Consider the following 18,957-nt stretch of genomic DNA (forward strand, 5'->3'; position numbering starts at 1 on the left):
ATTTGTTCTGTCTTTAGAGCAAGCAAGTCTATTAAATAAAATAACAAAATGTATTTTAAACAGTAATCCTGCAGTATGTCTGGGTCCATTTGCATGTACCTATTTTATATTTTTAAATCTTATTTTTAAATTAGGGATTGCAGATAGGGACAAGAGAACTGGAGGAGATGGGAGCAAAGTTCTGTGTTGGCTTACTGCGTTTAAAAAGAATGGCCTCACCTTTGGAATACAACCTGCCTTCTAGTCTGTTGGATATTGAAAATGAACTGATTGAGTCAAGCTGTAAAGTGACAAGGTAGTACACGTTTATTATATTTACTTTTTTTTCTTTTTTCCTGTTCAGGAAAAATTGCAGTTCTCAAGTGACCTAAAGATTCTCTCAAAAATATTCTTCCACTCATCAAAGCTAATGTTGATGTGTTGTGACCCGTTAGTGTAACAATAATCTGAATATATTGGATACTTATTGTGTTAATTCAATTGCTTCACATTTTGAAAGAAAACAGTAAACACAGACTGTATGTCACATTTGTTGCTGGGGTAAACACTGACAATTTTAGTGTCATTGGGGAGTTATTACATGCAGTAAAATGCAGTAGGTCTTAGGTCTCAATTGTCTGAGAGCATTTTTTTCTTTTTTTCTATTACTGGCTACAGCATTAAAAATTTACTTAGACCAACTTGAAGTATGTGAGTTAAAGCACTGTAAGAACTTTGATGTTTATTTCTTCCAAACTTTTTTTGTTTTTTCCCCTCTGGTAGAGATACAAAACAACATTTAAAGAATTTAAAACCTGTGAAATAATGTTTGGGTCAACAAAGAAATGTATTATGTCTTTTTCATAGCTAGCTTATTAAGTTGCCAATTCTTTAAGCTTTAGACAGGCCTGCCAAAGTATGCATACTATTGCATATTTCCATTCATGTAATTCATAACTCAAGTAGCGACATGTACATGGTAATAGGGGATGCACAACAAGTAAGCTATTTCAGATGTACAAGCATCTCTTTCTGAAAATCTGGTTAGAGGTTAAATAATGCGGAGTTCCAGACTTCAGAAAAGCTTTGAATTAGAAAAGATTTACAACTGTAATATGTTACCACTTGGCATACTTAGAACCAGAAATGTTTTTATAGTGGCCTTGGCTGTAGCTCCAACTTAGCTAAAGCAATACTGTAGAAATTTGAGAGGAGAGATGAAATTTATTATTGGTTTTGTGGAACTGAAAGAAGAAGGTGCTTGAGACTAAGACTTTATCATTAAATGCTAGACTAATAAGCAATTTGTCTATAGACCATGCAAACCTAGCAGAGATATGGGAGGACATCTGTGGTACCCTATGGAAGGGGGAGATGATGTTTATTTTAGTTCCAGCATTTAAACACATAAGTGTTACCAGAATGTGAAGTACTGAGAAAAGCTGGAGCTTCTGTTCAAGCTTAACATCTGCAGGTAGTAATGGAAATTGAAGTATAGGCTAAAAGGTGGTAAGAACAATAGGAGTAACAATAGGAGAGTGTCTTAAAGAGGTAGTTGAAAGTATATAAAGAGTAGGTGTGATGGGTAGGTATCTACCACTCCAGTGATGGTTGTATCCCTCAGTATCACTTGCTCACTGGTACAGCCTTAGCATGCTTGTAATGGCCAGATTTTTACTTTTGGATCAAGTTTTGTGCTTGGCTAAGGCTGAGTTATTGATTCCTGGAAGAGATAGGATCAGAAGGCAGCTTTGGAATAACCCACCCCCACCAGCATGTAAGCCTCACTAAAGCATGGGTAGGCTCACTGGGAGAGAGAGTGTCATATGGCAGATGCTGAAAAAAGAAGAAGGTGCTCTACAGCTATTAGAACAGCATTAGCATGATGTCTCCTGGGCAGCTGAAACACAGCATTTTAATCACTAAGAATGCCTTGGTGATGTTTACTGTACTAATGTAACATTGATACCAAAGCAATGGTAGCAGCAGAGAGCAGCACTCAGCATTTATAATATTACTGTTTAGTGTATCACTCTAAAGTTTCATTGGATGTTGCATGCTTTACTGTCAGCCTTGTAAGATATAGTTTGAAAATGCAAATAAAATGTCCATGTCCTTGGTTTTGCAAGGATAAAACCATATTCCACTATCTTTATAACGTGTTAAAAAGCCTCAACAAAGTGGAGGGTGAGGGCCAGGGGACAGGGTTAAACTGCGAATGGTTTTGAACTCTCTTATTTTTTTCTTTCATTCCTTGCATTGTTTTGAGAAGTTGGCCGTTAGAATAATTATCTCTTTGCTCTAAAAAGTCTCTTGCTTTTGTGTGGCATAGTAGTTTAATGAGCAATGCTATAGGAGATTAGCACAGAAAATCTGCTTCCTCTGCTGTTATGCTGTGGGCTTAGATAATTGATCTTCAGGCAACTGTGGAAAGCAGATGTCTTGTTTGGATTAGGAAAACAGATTCAGTGGGTTTTGTCTCATGGACAGGGATCAACCAAAGGGAAAAAAATTAATTGCTTATGTATAGTTTTATATGTATTGCCAGGGATTCTGGATCTGTATTGTTTGAAGGTAAGCTGTTTAGGATTATTCTTAAATATTTGTGGAGTTTACTGTCTCAGACATTTCAGTTGTTCTTTGGGATGAAATGTAAGTGTTGACAACAGAGACTAAAACTTGAGAAATGGAACTTGTTAACTGCTAAGGAAGTGTGTAGATGCTTGAAAAAAGTTCTACAGAGCACCTCAGATACATTCCTTCAAATAAAACTGGTGAGCAAGAGGCGATGTTTTACACTGTAAAGCTCTTGAAAGAAATCACCAGATGGAATTCCGTCTTTATGGTAGAGGAAGTCTTACTACAGCAAATAAAATTGTTGTGATTACAGTTTTCCTCACAAGGCCTTTATCAAAATGAAAATGAAAACTGGGAGAAGAAGAGGAGGAACCAAAGTGACAGCTGCTTTCAAATACAAGAAGTCAAGTGCAAAGAGCCTGTTCCCTTTAGAGCAGATGGAACAAGGAGCAATGGCCTTAAATTACAAGGAAAAGACAGTCTAGGCTTTATGTAAAAATTCTATATGGAAGCAAAAATGAAGTTCTGGAATAGTCATCTGCGGAAGTTGCAGAGTAGGAGATTAAGAATGGTATAGACAGGCTTCTGTCTAGAATAGCAGCAGGAACAGCTGAATTAGCCTTAATGCACAGAGGTACACAGAAGGGCTGTGGCAAACTTCTTCACCAAGTACCATACTTAAAATAAATCATTTATTCATAAATACTAAATAGTTAAGACTCTCTTCTGTTAAAGCATTGCCTTACAGCGTTCTCTCAAATACTTGCATGTAAGAAGGAAGTGCCTATGAGGGACCACATGGAAAAAAGCCTGGAGACCCTTTCTGGGAAGTAAACATGCTGGGGTGCCTCTTTGAAGTGCCTCCACAGTCATGTGTGCAGCACGGGGGCTAAGTATGAGGAGTTAAAGATCTGTGTGCAGTTGCAGGGCTATGATCTTTTTGCGATCATGGAGACATGATGAGATGCCAAGAGCTAGAATGGTGCAGTGGAGAGCTACAGGCTCTCTAAGTAAGGACAGGCTGGGAAGACAAGAGGGGAGGTTGCCCCTTATGTGAGACAGCAGCTGGAATGCATGGCAGTCTGCTTGGGTATGAATAATGAGCCAGCTGAGAGCTCATGGGTGAGGATTAAAGAGCAGATCGCTCAGTGTGACATGGGTAGTGGGTGTCTGCTGCAGGCTGCCTGACCAAAAGGAACAAATGGATGTGGCCTTCTACAGACAGCTAAAAGCAGCCTCAAGTTTGCATCTTCAAGATCAAGTTGGGATCTTCAACCACCTCAGTACCTGCTGGAGGAACAACACAGCAGGGCATAAGTGGCCTGGTTTCAGCTGGGATAGAGTTAATTTTCCTTTTAGTAGCTCGTGCAGAGATGTGTTTTGGATTTGGTGTGAAAACAATGTTGATGGCACACGGATGTTTTTAGTTGTTGCTGGATAATGTTCATACTAAGTTAGGGACTTTGGTTTTTCAGGCCTTGCCAGCCAGAGGGCTGGAGGGGTGCTAGAAACTGGGAGGGCACACAGCCAGGACAGCTGACCCGAACTAGCCAAAGGGGTATTCCATACTGTGGGACGTCATGCTTGGTATATAAATTGAGGGGGTTGGCCAGGGCTTGGAATTTTACTTTCCTTTCTGATTCTCCTCCCCATCCCTCTGGGTGAGTGAGGAGTGAGCAAGTGGCTGTGTGGTACTTAAGTTACCAGCTAGGGTTAAACCACGACAATAAGCAATCCAGGAGCTTCCTGGAGAGCACTGATGACAGCTTCTGGACCCGCATGATACAAGAACCAACAAGGAGAGATGCTCTGCTGGATCTGGAACTCACATACAAGGATGTGCTAGTTGGATGTGAACATTGAAGGCAGTCGTGGCTGCAGTGACCATCAGATGATGGAGTTCAGGTTCCCATGAGGAGGCAGCAGGGCAAAGTTCAGTCCCCATAGCATCTGCCAGAGAGCTAAAGACACATTAGAATGTCAGGATGAGACAAAAAAAGGGTGAGGAGTCATGCACCAGCCAGCCTTCTAACATAGCACTTTGTGTGAACAGGTGCACAAAAAATCCAGTTCTAAAGATATTTGAGGGAAGGAAATAAAGTAACTATAGTTCTTGACCTTCTTTCCATGGTAGTCAAGGCAGAAGCAATTTGCTGTGCTTTACCGCTCAGGTTAAAGTTTTAACTGCTCTGCAAACTGTAGACAATTAGGTACAATTGTGGTAAAGAATTAGATAACTGTTGTCTGGATTAAATGTTAGTTCTAGATATTACCTTAAACTAAGAACAGGATTACTGCTTTCGAATATTTCTGAAACTTCCAATAGATCCTCACAATCTTTTATTGAGAGAGATTTTACTGTTTCAGTGAAGCTAAACTTTACAGTGAAGGTAATGGTTATGGTCCTGATTCTGGAATAGGATCTCTGTAGTCTGGACACAAGTTTATCGGCTTCTTTGAAAGTATGTACAAGCATAAACATAATCTTTCAGATTTAATGGTTCTTCCGTTTTTGACTTACGAAGCACATTGCTTATGATGGGTGTGAAAGTGCCTCCAGTGAATGAAGGTTGTTAGTGCTTTGTGTTTAATAACAAAATTGAGTAACGCTAGATGAAAAAAGGAACAAATGGGAAAGTGAGTTGTTTGCTGTTTTGAAATAAAGCAAATCCTGGAGAGAGGGATATGAATAGATATGCGTATTTTGAACTTCCTTCTCCAGCTAAAATACGTCACTAATCCAGCTAGCTCTAGAAGAACTATTATGTACTAACATGAATTGCATGTAAAGTACTACCATGCTGGGGGCAGGGAGAAAACTGCCTCTGACTTGATTTGTATTTTGTTGCTGGGAGTGAGGGGCATGGAAACTGTTTTCTACTAGCAGGTGTTGTTTGGGTTTTTTTCCTGAAAGCACTAATAAAAGACTTACTACTGCAAACACTCCATATAGTTGGCTTGGCACGTAGGAGCATAGATGAAAAATAATGAGGCTTATACTAAGGTTAATACTATTGAGACTGTACATGGAAATATTTATAATCCTGTTATGTGAGGAGGGTAGCTGGTACTGGAAGTTCAAAAAACAGGAAGGTTCAGCCTCGATCCCAAAAGACGAGTTCATGAAAATCACAGAAGTGATTGTACTGCAAGACAAAGTTGGAGAGAAATCATTAAATAACTTAATTCAATGCTTTGAAACGGAATTTGTATATAGAACAAAATAAATAAATATTTTCCCCTAATAATGACATGTGGGTGTTACACAGCTACAGATGGTGAGTGTCAATAACCAAATGCTTCTGCACTGAAGAAATTAATGCAGTGGAAAAAAAGGTATCAGATTCTATATATGTTACAGTTAAAATTTTTATCAGATAAAGAACATTGACATAAGATATATCTAACTTTATTGGAGAAGCCTGTTTAAAACTATATAGATTTTCCTAATGTCTGATGGCTTTGTTCCTTAAGTTTATTAAATGTAAGTCTACTTTAATAACACTAAAATAGTAAAATGTGTAGCCTAAAGTGAGAAAATAGATATCTTTCTCTCATTATTCTTTTAAAAGCACTGTGAGAATCTGTGATGGAAAAACTAAATGTGTAAATTCCAACAACTTCTCTTTAAAATGAGGTATTCAGACTGAAATAAGTTTTGTGTTTGTACCTGACTCTCTGTATGTTCTGACCAGATCTTAAAAGTGATTCAATAATTATAATTGTCTATACAGAGATTTATTTCTTTGAATTCAGTGGAAATGTTCGGTATTTAAAAAGCGGGATTGGAATCAGACACTTAATGAGGAATATTTTTCAGAGAAAAGTGCAAACTGTACTGCTGTCTGTCACTACCGGAATATTGACCTAATATCACACTGTCATCTTTTTCAAGTGTGAATTTTCTTAAACTTTATGTGTAATCACAGCAGCTTTATGTACAGCTGCCGATTTGTCTGTACCTGCTGATGCATTATCAAACAAATTTTTTTAAACAAAATTACCTAAGCAGTTATCTCTAATTAAAAACATTGAAAAATATTTAAGTACTTAATACTTAGCCTGGCAAAATGTTCCTCTAGTAAATCTAGAATAATATAAGTAGATTTATATTTTTAAAATGATACTTTAATGTTATTCTGAGACAGGAGTGACCCATCTCTGTGCATGACAATAGGAAATCGCTGGCCTGATAATTTTAATTTTTATTTAAAAAATCCTTTTAATTTTGGAAGTTGTGTTGTGTCCTATAGAAACTATATACCTACATTATTTTTGCATAAGCAAGAAGCTATGATTTTGTTCACAGTACTTCCACTATTACCAATAAAAGTGCCTTGTAATCATTTATGTTTGCACATTATCTTCTTTCATTCTTTGCTGAAGGGGTTAATACTGCCATAGGTGGAATTGACAGATGGTCCGACTTTATTTCCGGAGGCTCAGGAGCAGAGTTCTGCTGTATACCTTAGGCCAGCAGACTTTTTTCCTCAATTACTTGGAGAAGTCTGTTTTAGAGCAGAGCAGTTTTATTCTGCTGCCCAACAAATATGCCCATTATGACAATTAGGCCTGATATCCCTGGTATCCAAGTTTCCTGTCTTTGGTAGCACCCACCGCATGTCTCAGCAGAAAGTTGAAAACCTGTGATGTTTGTCAGTGATGGGGAAAGTCTCATGTTATTTAACTTAAGGGACTGGCTTGTATTCGGAACTGAAACACGTACTGTAGAAGAGGTTATAGTTAAACAGCAGCTCTTTTATGGGATAATGGAGATACCGTGTTCCTCTGTTCTGTGTGTTACTTAAAATAAATCTTAACATAATAGTCCTTTTTAATTAATTCTATTGCAATCCATTTTGTACTGTCTCAGGAAGTACTGGACGATAGTGTAGTAGATAGGTATTGATGAGAACTCTCCTCAACAAACAAACAAAAAAAATGTAAAAAGATGAGGAATATTCAGATTTTAACAGCTGAAGAAAAGTATGGTTCAGCACGGATTTTCCCTTGGCCTTTCATAGTTTGGGTTTTTTTTCTTGGGTGGGTTTGGGTTCTGCTTAAGCAGTATTTTTGTATGACCACTGAACGAGTTTTCAAGGTTATGCTCTATTTCCCTTGTACAGTGAAAAGAAGATGGACACTGCCTCAAGATGTTGCAGTTCTCTCATATTTCATAATCGTAATTTTTCTTGTCATCTTGGGGGTGTGAGAGGCACTCCAGAACATTTTGCTAGAAGGCTACAACTACCTTACATGGATATGATGAGTACCAGCTCCTAGTGATAACTCTAACAAGGCTGAGCAAAACTCTTGAGCTTTCCTGTTCCCACTTCCCAGTCTGATGATGATGAAATACAGAGATGCCCATGGCTGGTATTTCTAAGTACTCTTACAGCTGAACCAGGGCGGGGTGGGGCTCCCTATCTGTGTGAGACCTCACTGCTCTTTGGAGGAAAAGTTTGCTTGGTAGGGTTTTCTTACTTTGAACACCCCCACCCCCAAGGATTTGGCTTCTTTGTGCAGCAGAAACCCCTCTTTTTGTAATTAACAGGAAATAGATTTTAATTTACTTTTTTCTATTTCTTGGTGCTTTAAAAAACAGGTTTCTATTAACACCTCTTAAAACCTGTATGCCAAAACTGTGAAATATGTTGTCAATTTGTCCTTTGATTCAAGCCTTGTATCTAAAGTGCTGAAGTTTGTGTTTCTAGACAAGATATTAAAAATACCTATCAGCTGAGGTATCTATTTATCAGGTCTCTGTTCACTTGAGTGCTGGAAATGAAATGTACAAGGAGCCCTCTTGAGTAAAATGTATAAAGTTGATTGCTGTTCCCCTTCAGAGGCAGTCATGGTCAGAAGATAAGTCACACAATCCCTTGCTTTATATGCCCAGACTTCCATTCCTGTCATTTTTCATTTTCATTTATGAATATGACATCCGGAAAGAAAGTCCGGCTTGTACTTTCCTTGGCTTACATGATTCACTGCTCATTACTTACCATTAGAGATTAATTGCTTACCAATAGAGATAGAAGGTACCTACAGAAAACAAAGACTAAAAAAAATCATTAATAAAGTATAGATGAGAATAGTTTTTCACAGCTGTAATTCCCTCTAATGTTAGAATATATCAATGAATAAGATTGTAGTTACTTCCTTTATATTTTGTATGTTACTGGTACTACTTTCTACAAACCCACAATTTTAATGCTTTAGAGGATAAGCAGGCAAGTTTAAACATTCAAGTCTAAGCACACAGAAACACTGCTTTTATTTTTTGCAAATGATTTTGAGGGTTTCTCAATTTCTTTTTGTTTTTACTGGTTGTACTTAGAATGACCAAGCAAATGTTAATATTTTAAAATGTGCCTCCAGTATTTCATTACACACAGGCTCAGTTTCCATGAGTTCATTTTGAACCATGTCTGAAACATATTTAACTTAAGAAAAATAAAGCAATAAGTAAATTATTTCCCTCTGGCAGTGCACTTTAACATTGTAAGTGATGAATTAAACACTTTATTTTTTTTTAATTATTTTAAACCCATTTGCCAATGTTTCCCCCCCAGTTCCAAATGGAAAAGATTAGACCAAATGTAGTACTGATCTTGTAGTAAGAATTATAGTTGTTAAGCTGACAGGTTTGGTAGGGTCTGCATGCAATGAAACAAAAACACGACTGCAGTCGTAACTGTTAGGACTTAACTGGAATTACCCTTTGTGCAATATCTTGGCTACTTTTTGGAAATTCTAGTTGTTTCATTGATTGTTTTGAGGCTCATTGGTGTGTTCTAGAACATAGCGTATTTTTGTTAATTTGATTTAATTATAGCAGAGAAGCAGACTGAGCTTTGGGGACCCAGCATGTCTAGAAAATGGTAGGAAAAATAGACTGCCAAAAGGAGCTGTGGGAAAGAAAAAATGTGATGCAAAAACCATTTCCTGCACTTAGTCTTACACTTGAGAAAAGACATCAGACTGATGGGGCAAGGAGTGAGGGGTACATGCAGTGATAATATGTCCAAGAACTTCTTGCAGATGGTCTGTCTCCAAGATGCCAGAAGGAAACTGGATTTGTTCTACCGTATTTCCCACCCTCTTAATAACTCTTAAACTTTGCCCAGACACTTGCATACTTCTAGTGTTCTTTACCTGGAAGTGAAAGTTTTTCCTTCCTACTCTCCTGCAGTGTTTTAGCTTTTCTTAGCCTCTCTTCCAGTACCTTAGGTTTACAACTTAGTTAAAAAGAAGACGGCTTATGCTGCAACTTTTGTTCTGTCTGTCCCTTTCAGAAGGCTGAAAGAAAAAGATGAGACCTAGAATTTCACTCGTGGGCCTAGTGGTGCCTTTGACCTAAGTGAAAGTGATTGCTTTTAATGCTGTGGAGGCTGTAGCACTGGAGTACGGTTTGGCTTCTCTAGGGCAAAATAAGGAAACTAGTAATCTAGAAAAAGAAAAAAAAAACAAAAACAAAAAACAAACCAACCACAAAAAGGAGGCGGGGGGGGGGGGGGGGGAAGTGGTGAACAGCTTATATATTCTTTATACCGTTTTTCAAGCTTTTCCAAATACTAGTGTGGGCTACAATCAGTGATTTTTGAGAAAAACATGCAGGTGAAAAGCTCCTGAAGGGGACAGCACATGTAGCTGCATGTGTGATGTTGCCTACTGTAGCAGCATTGCTGATCCCTAGAAGAGAATATCGACCCTGAAGGGAAATCAAAAGTAAAAGTAAGGAGAAATGATTCCTTTGTGATACTTTCTGACTCTCTTTCTCCTCTAAAATTTTCCCTCCCCTGGCAATGCAGTTTTAAAAGGAATCATTAGTTCAGATGTCTTTTCTCCTTCCCTTCCGAGCTCCCCAAGTAGTTGCAGTTCTCCATAGTCTGGCAGGGAATATTTCTTAATTTTTTCTTCCAAAGTTTTAAAATGTATACAGTTCCCCTGTAGTCTTAGAAAACTGCTGATCTCCATGGGGTTGAAATTGGGTAATGGTTGTGTCTGGCTTGTGGATTAATTTCTCTGTAATTGAGTCATATGGATAATGAAAAATCCAAGTATATCTTTTGAGGGACTAATAAAACTTTTCAGTTTGAGAAAATGTACCATGTTAGTGAACAGGTTTATTTTTTAATATGTTTGGAGCATTAATGACAATAAGAAAAAACCTAGTAAACTATTGTCATTAAAAATCAATAATTAAAATATTTTCTAGAAAAAAATTGAATTAATTCCAAAATTCAGTGTGTTCAATGGTAAGTGATGTAGAAAATACTCTGTTTTTAAATGAAGGGGAGATTCTTAAAATTCTTCATAAGCATGAAGACCACAGTATTATATCATGTAATTTAATCAGGTGTGTAGGAGTTAATTTTTTTTGCCCATAAAATGTTGTGTAAGTAAAATCTTCAACACTTCAGGTTTTCATATAGTATTCTCTTTTAACTGCCATGACTTCAAAGAAAATACACAGATTATGGTATCCCTTACATTACAGAACTGTAGTTTTGTGATGAACAGCCTCTGCTAACCTGAGTAAATTAATGGTTTCCTTTTGAAAAGTGGGAGGTGTAGGGGTAGAGGAAGAGGGATTATTGAGCAAGTTAATTAAAAACAGCCCAAGGGAAAAGTTAGGAAATTAAATCCCATAGAATCAGCATGATGGCAGCTAAAAATATGTTGTCACAAGATATGCTGTGGGTGGGGAGCAGCAGGGAGGCAAATAAAGAATTTGATTAAACAGCAAGAAGTTTATTCAGGTGTTTTGATTTCTGCATTTGTTGTGACCCAGCCTCAGTAAAACAGTGGAGTAATATTTACACTTTGTAGATTCATGCTAACCTTCAGAATAAGAATTGCTGGAAAGTTAAATATCCAAGATTAACATTTGCTACATCAGAAGAAAGCATGCCAAAGGAAAGCAAATTACATGAGTGGCTACGCGATGCAGGCTTTTCCTTTGAATGTAGAAAGTACTTAGATACCATATTGTGAGGAATGAAGTATCAAGAAAGGGAAAGTAAAAAATGATCCTAATAAATATAATTATTATATTTATTTTCAGTAATAAATAATTGCGGAGTTGTGGTGCATTGACCTGGATGGTAGTACAAAGCTACTCTTTTTATGAGTACTACTCTATTAATGAGGCAGATTTCAGAGCCAGCTTCTATGTTAAAGATTTATGTAGCTGTGAAAGTAACATCTGTTGATCTATTCTAGTGGTACTTTTCTTGATTCAGGAAAGTGATTTATAATATTGATTTTTATTTTATTAAATGGGAGATGTGAATGAAAAGCATCCATTTTGGATGAGAATTTTGAATGTACACATGCCAAAGCAAATACATAATATGTGTCACGTTAGACACACTGACATAAAGACTCTGCACAGTGGCTGAATTTCTAGAAGTTAGGGACGTGCCTACATGTTTACACATACGTGAATCAGTAACAATTCATAAAAATGTAACAAAAATATATTTAGCAAATACCTCTGTGTTTTTCAAGACAATATAAGATACAACATATTATATAAACTAACAAGCCACTTTGAAGATTTCAGCTACGTGGTTTGCTTGTGTGTCCATTTCTGTAGTTTTTGTCCCTAAAATAGGGGGTTTTTAGTTCCTTTTTTTTTTTTTTTAACTAGATCAACTAGATGAGTTTGATTTCCAAATAACAGCACCTATGAAAAAGTGGATAATTTTTTTAAGAGCTTTACGATACTATATTGTACCTCACTAACATTGATTTCTGTAAGTGCTACTGTAATGCATTAACATCCTATTGTCAGTGGTTAATAAAATACTTGTCATTGACATAGCCCATTGTAGTTTTCTGTACAGGTATTCAGAATTACTAGTTAACGGTGGACTGACATTCAGATTTAATGGCTCCATTTCCAGTGAGTTGAATTACACAACCTACCCTGCAATTCCAGCATGCATTGCTTGCATATGAAAGCTAACAGATCAATATCGAGTTATGTGATTAGAAGCAGAAGTTGCAAGAAAGCTGTGCACTTGTGGAATGCAGTACATTTGGTGAAGTTCCTTTCGTTTTGTTCTTTAAATAAAGGAAACATTTAAACTTTTTGTTCTTTAAAAGAAGAGTTGGTAGGTGGTGACTTCCTTCCGGTAGAAAGTGTCACAGGATAAAAGCACTGGAAAACTATATTCCCTTGCTGGTTCTACTGCAGGGTCTTCATGCAAAGCATGTATCCTTATGGTATGTTGGGTTCCCCACCTGAGAAATGAAAGAGGTGCCTTAGCAAAGATACCGGGTTATTTTCCTCGCTCTTTGTCTCTCCTAAATGGAAACAATGTTTGATGAACCAACATAGTGGGTTGTTGCCTTAGTTAAAGTTTAAATAATCTTTTAAAGTATTTAGTTTTATGGAGCATTCTGTTTTGCATGGTTAATAGGTATGACCTTGTTCAGTGAGCCATGACATAGATTGTTTTAAATGTAAATCCAGAAACTGTCACTGAATGGAGGTTTTTATAATTTATTTTCTTAATAATTTAGTCTTCTGTACTTTTTTTTCCTCCTAAGCTAAGACTAACAATTCTTCTTATCTGTTCTTCTCCTAGTATTTGAATATTTGTCAACAGCACAAAAGAGTACAGTGTAGCATGTCATTGAAGCTACAGGTAGAGGAAGAATACAGTGAATTTTATTTAAATTGAATAGAGACTGCATTGCAGATTTCAGCTGGTCCACTTAAGCTCATAAAACACTTTTAGAAAGAATCAGGCATTAATCTTTTTGATCATAAAGCCACAGCCAAGCTAGGCTGTTGTGTGCCTTCAGACAAAATTCATCAAAAGTGATATGCAAACATTTCTACAGGTACCTGTGATCTTTCTCAATAAGAACATTCTCACTGTTTTGTATGAGTGTATGGGTTTTCTGTATGCTTTGATTATTAGGTAAAATGCATTACAAAACCTTCTTAGGACTTCATCTGAATATAAAATTACTTATGAAATATTTAGGAATACTTAGTGCTTTTAAGCAGATTGCTTTTTTATGTCCCATGGGAGGTTAGTAAAACTGGGTCTGGAAAACACTTCCCCCTGGCCCCGTTCTAAGGAGGTGAGAGGATCAGAAAATTGTGTTTTAATCTTTATCCAGTTAACACTAAAGGTGTTAGTCCTCTTTATTCTTGGAGGCCATTAGTTAAGGGCACAGACCATTCCATGGACAGTGGCTCAGTTCCTTAAATCTGCTGCCTCTGAGTTACAAGGCTTAACATATAAATTTTAACTGTGTGCAAGTGTGTGAGGACGTGGTGTGAGTCAAGCGATTCATATGGAAACTTAATCTCAGTTGTAGGCGTAAACGTGACTGGTTATTTTGTCATCTCTGATACATACAGTGTAATTGCTCACAGTGCTTTTCAGTATAATGTGTGTTTTAATAAAATACAGAAGTTTCCCAATTGAATTTTTAGACTCTTCTGTTTTTCAGTTTGTTTATACCTCATAGCAACTGTTGTTTCTTTATGTAGTCACATTGTTCTGCAAAGTTTTCTGATACTGCTATAATTGTATGATTTTTTTACAGGCCATTAGTGTAGGTCTATAACATGTAGCTAATTTGTCATGGCACATTTGGATAACGTGTTGTGTATGACTGACTAATTAGCTCAGTGTCTTACAGAAGTGTTTCTGGCTCCCAGTTGGTTTATGTGCAATTAAAAAATCAATACTATTTCAGGTAAACTGCCCCTTTCCTGAAGTAATTTTTGGATTATTTTATGTCAGGGTAGGGACACGGCATGGTCTGAATGGATTATTCCAAGTAAAACTTTTAAGATGATTCATGCAACTTCTTGTTCATTATAGCCCCACTACATATGTTTTGGATGAAGATGAGCCTCGCTTCCTTGAAGAAGTTGATTACAGCGCAGAGAGTAATGATGATCAAGACATTGAATTAGCTGATAGTGCGGGTGATTATGAGGCAACTAATCAAGAAGATGGACTTTCAGACTCAGATTCAACAAGGATACTCCTTCCCTGAACCAGCTTTGCAGCCAGTAATAGGAAATTAAGTATCCTGAATTTTCATATTCAAATACTTCCTCACTATTGTCTACTAAGGGGATATGCTTAGGAAACACAAGTAACTGCAGCCTGCCTAGCTCAAGGACAATAAATATTTCTGATTCCTGATAAATCTGTATTTGTTTTATTTAAGGAGTTCTGTGTTTCCTTTTAGCACTAAATAGATAAATTTATTTACCAGTTCATTTTCTATTTAAACAGCACCGCATGGCATTTTGTGTCCTTAAACCCTGTCTTCAGAAAAATGCATTATAATTTGTGGTGTGTCAGAGTACAGCAACTAATTCTTTGTGGTTCGGTTCTTTGGGTTGTTTCCTGAAAAATACACATGTACAGATTTTCTAAATTAATTTGTGTATGTGTGTGTTTATGCGCGTGCGTATACTGAGGTGAAGAGGTTATTTTTCAAGATTATTTCAAAGATACTTGATTGTGTTTGAAGTAATGTAGTGCCTGCTCTGGAAATACTCAATAATTACTGCATTAAAAATGAAAAAGTGATGTATGAGTTGTTGTACTTGTTTCTTGCTTCTGAGGATTGTATGGTTTTGCCACAGTACTAGGTGAAAATATGTGTCTGTTCACAATTCAGAAATTTGCACACTGACCAATGCAGCCTGTGCTTACAAGAACTATATGCTTGTATAAAACTCTTTCACATATATTGGTATGTGAGGTTGGGGTGTTTTACGCGTACATGACTGCAAGAAGTGGTTAGATATGTACACTACACAAATGTTCAGTTACTCAGTTGCTCAGGTTTTTTTGTTCAGTTCTCATGTAGTTAAAAAGTGGTAGCTTTACTGGGGGCACATTGACTCAGTTCAAATGCTTGAAGAGGGAAGATGCATTTTGGTTTAAACATCTTTTGCCTGGTCTCAAACCAGTGTCAACCCTGCTCTGAGGAGACTGGACTGTAACTTGCTGAGGTCTCTTCCAGCCTGAATAATTATGCTGTGATTCTGTATTCAGTTTATGGAGTCAAGCTGTCAGGCATGGAATTTACATTTCATCTTCCTCTGTCATCTACTAATTCTTATTGCCTGTTGCCTCTACTTAGAATAAGATCTTTCAGACAAATGAAGTCTTACCCCATTGTTTACAGAACTGACATGTTTTGCAATAAAAGATATTTTTCCAAAATTATTTTCACTTGATGTCATCCAATTGTGGCATTCATTTTCTGCCGCATGTGCGAGGGCTTTAAGAGCATGAAGAATAACACTTCTAAGTTACAGCAGGATTTTAACTGATGAGAACTTTGTGTATGTTTAAATTATATTTTGGAGGGGAAGGGTGCCTTTGGTAGAAGGATGAAAAATTTTAAAAAAATTAAAATTAAGAGAATTAGCTGTGTCAATGATTCTGTGTCAGGAGATGGATTTTCACCAGGATCTGCTGTTTCAAATGTAGCATTGTTTGGTGATGCTTGTCTGTACCATCCCGATTCTGAAACTGGGGAAAGGTTTTTGATCCCTTGTTGTATGCTGCTGTATTTTTGTTTAAAGGCTTAATTTTATGTTAATAATCGCACAGTTTTGAGATGTAAGGGTATAATGGAAACATATACATTCTTGTCCCTTTATAAGTTTCTCTCTCTAGCAAAAATGATCATTCCTTGTGTTCTGTGAACTTCATACTGTAAATAAGAATGTTTATGTAATACCCCGTTGAAGAGAGGAGCCCTCTGCATTGAAACAATAGAGGAATTTGGCCATCTGCCAAACAGAAGGATTAATCTTGCCACAGAGAATGAACTCTCTTTAAGTCTGCCCAGTTAGAGCAGTGCAGAATGCTCCTGTTGCTGTGTGAGTCTTATACTAGTTATCTACATAAGTAGATTTTCTTCCTTGAGGACTTATACTTCAGTACCTAACATAAATAATTTTTACTTAAATTTCAGGGGATGCAGGATGCCACATATTAGTTAACTCCATTGTGCATTTCTCCTTATTTTTCATGTGAATCTGTATTAATTCTGGAACACTTATTTTTGTACTACAGGCAGGACTAGAAATGATTAGAAACAAAATTTAGAAGGAATTGTGGCTTAGTAGTACAAAATCATAGTTTCATCCTTAGTAAATATGCATATATTTTCATGTCATGTCTTACACGGCTTTTAGTCTGTGCAAAGGAGGAGTTATGAGTGATTTATAATGGCTCAGGGTAAAAGGCATTTTTCTAAAACAACGATGTTGCGTTTATACATTAGATTCTAATGCACTTATACATTAGATGAGATACATGTGTTTGATTAGATGAGATACCAGTCTGGCAATTGTGGGTCTAAACTTCTACCAGCGCAGCTGTGATGCAAGAGTGAAACTTTGTCCTTATCTTACACATTGTTGAAAATGCAAAGGCCGTTACCTCTCACACTTCTTAATGTGCCTTCTGAAAGGCTCAGTCTCCGTTTGTGCTCACAGGGAGGCCAGTTCATGGGAAGAACTGTCACAGTGGTAGCTGCTTCACACCATTTATCCCTTGTCTACTACATGTTGCCATTGTTGCAGTGGTGGTGGCAGACATACGCTGGTATCCTTTTTTGTCTGTTTTGGTGGGGAGCTTGGTGTTTAGCTGAAAATGGAATAGATGAGGCTTGAGCACACGCTCCATTCTGTTACTATGGCATTCACCAGAATGGATAGCAAAGAGTGGCAGCTTCTTGAACTGTCACAGATCAGTCACCTAGCATGGCCTTTATTTTATTCATTGGCATTCCAATGTGTTTCTGGTTTTAGATTATGCTCTTTACTATAAGCATGACTTGATTATGTATAGGAAGATATTCTTATATCTTTTTCTAGTAATAACAGCAAATAAGGTTATAAACAATAATAACATCTGCGTTATTTACTGTCTTGCATCTAAATAATTGCTGGATGATGAATTACTTGATTCCCTTTTCAGGTGTAATTCAAGTTGCAGCACAAATTTTGGTATTGTGTCTTCACTGGTGACATCCCCTGCTGGAATGTAACTTACAGCTAAGACTGCAGTTTGTGCCAAAATCTTGCCTGGTCATTTTTGGATGTGATTTTATCAGGGAGAGTGGGTTTAAATCTCAAATAAGACCGCAGTAGTAGTAAACACTTCACAAAATGCAAAAATTCAAGGTTTCAGATAGTTTCTATTGTAATGCTGTGATAGATATAAATGTTGCAGTGTTATTATGCATGGCCCAAATAACAATACTTATTAATAAAAGTATGCAATAAAGAATTAATGACAGTAACTTTGCTTCCCTATTATTGGCTAGTAATGTTTAAAGGATTTCTCATCATAACATTTGCAGCAATGTACCTACCTGTAAGAACGAAGGTGTGCTTAGCCTTTCAAAAAGGAGGATGTTTTTGTTCTTTGTCAAACTGGTGTGCTTCAGGCTTGGAGTACCATTTGCATATTAATGAATTGAATTAAAGCTCTTTTAAAAACCTTGATATTCATCAGTGTATGTAAAACTTACAAAAAACTTTGGATGAACCACAATGAAGTTCATTGCAGAGCACAGAGAAGAGGAGAGTCTTTTGGTGAGTCTTTCCCTCCTACACAGCTAACAGACTTTTCATTTGATCTAGGAAAGGCACAAGTTTATTCCTTAGTAAGTCACTCCTTTACAATTCAACTTTGACTGCAGTTGAGGACTAAGTTATTTTTACTGTTGATATTTTTGCAGTAGCAATTTAAGATTTGAGACAGTTTTTTGAGGGAAGGCTTAAGGTAAAAGCACATCTTGTAGTTGTGTGGAGCTGTCTAAAAAGAGCAAGTGGTTACTAGAAATCATAAATGTCACTTTTGCAAATACACATGCAGTTTACTTAACTGTGTCTGTCATGTTAAGTTTAACACCTTCCTTCACAAGCTCTGTTGTCCAAACTGTGGTGGAGTGGAGAAGAGTCACAGTGACTCTCAAACTAGTCTAAGGACACCTTTCTTTGATCTTAACTGTTTCTAAAGCCATCAGAATGTAAAGCATTGAGATGTGACCTTGCATGTTGTTTGCTTAAATAAACTAACTGTAGATTGCTTTAAAAAAAGGGCTTCAAAATATGAAATGCTAAACAGCTTTGGCACCTAGTGAAGAATACGTTATCTTGAATTATGGATGGCTTGGCTATTTTTAATAGTATCATATGAAGAATTTGTTTAGTCCCTGTAAAAGGCTTCCAAACTATGAAACACACCTCATTATTTTTTCTGTTATTAGAAAAAGTTAGGTACAATTATATTTTCCTTTTTTTATATATATATGTAAAAAAGTATAATATAGTTGGTGCAGCTTTTGAAGCAGTTCAGAAAGAATCATTGCTGAAAATTA

General features: G+C 36.7%; 1 protein-coding gene across 8 annotated transcripts in view; it reads left to right on the forward strand.

Moving 5' to 3' along the window:
- AGTPBP1 (ATP/GTP binding carboxypeptidase 1) overlaps window positions 1–18,077 on the forward strand; it is a 66,788-nt gene extending 48,711 nt beyond the window's left edge. For 7 of the 8 annotated variants that reach the window (XM_040579720.1, XM_040579718.1, XM_040579717.1 and 4 more), the window contains 2 exons: window positions 135–295; window positions 14,415–18,077. In XM_040579720.1, coding sequence (XP_040435654.1) covers window positions 135–295; window positions 14,415–14,592 — 339 coding nt within the window. In that variant the 3' untranslated portion in view covers window positions 14,593–18,077. Of the gene's footprint in view, window positions 1–134; window positions 296–14,414 lie in introns of those variants that run through there. The other variant, XR_005825573.1, reaches the window with a different exon arrangement.
- The last annotated feature ends 880 nt before the right edge of the window (window positions 18,078–18,957 follow it).

Source organism: Falco naumanni, chromosome Z (genome assembly GCF_017639655.2).
Source record: "Falco naumanni isolate bFalNau1 chromosome Z, bFalNau1.pat, whole genome shotgun sequence".
In the NCBI taxonomy this organism is placed as follows: Eukaryota; Metazoa; Chordata; class Aves; order Falconiformes; family Falconidae; genus Falco; species Falco naumanni.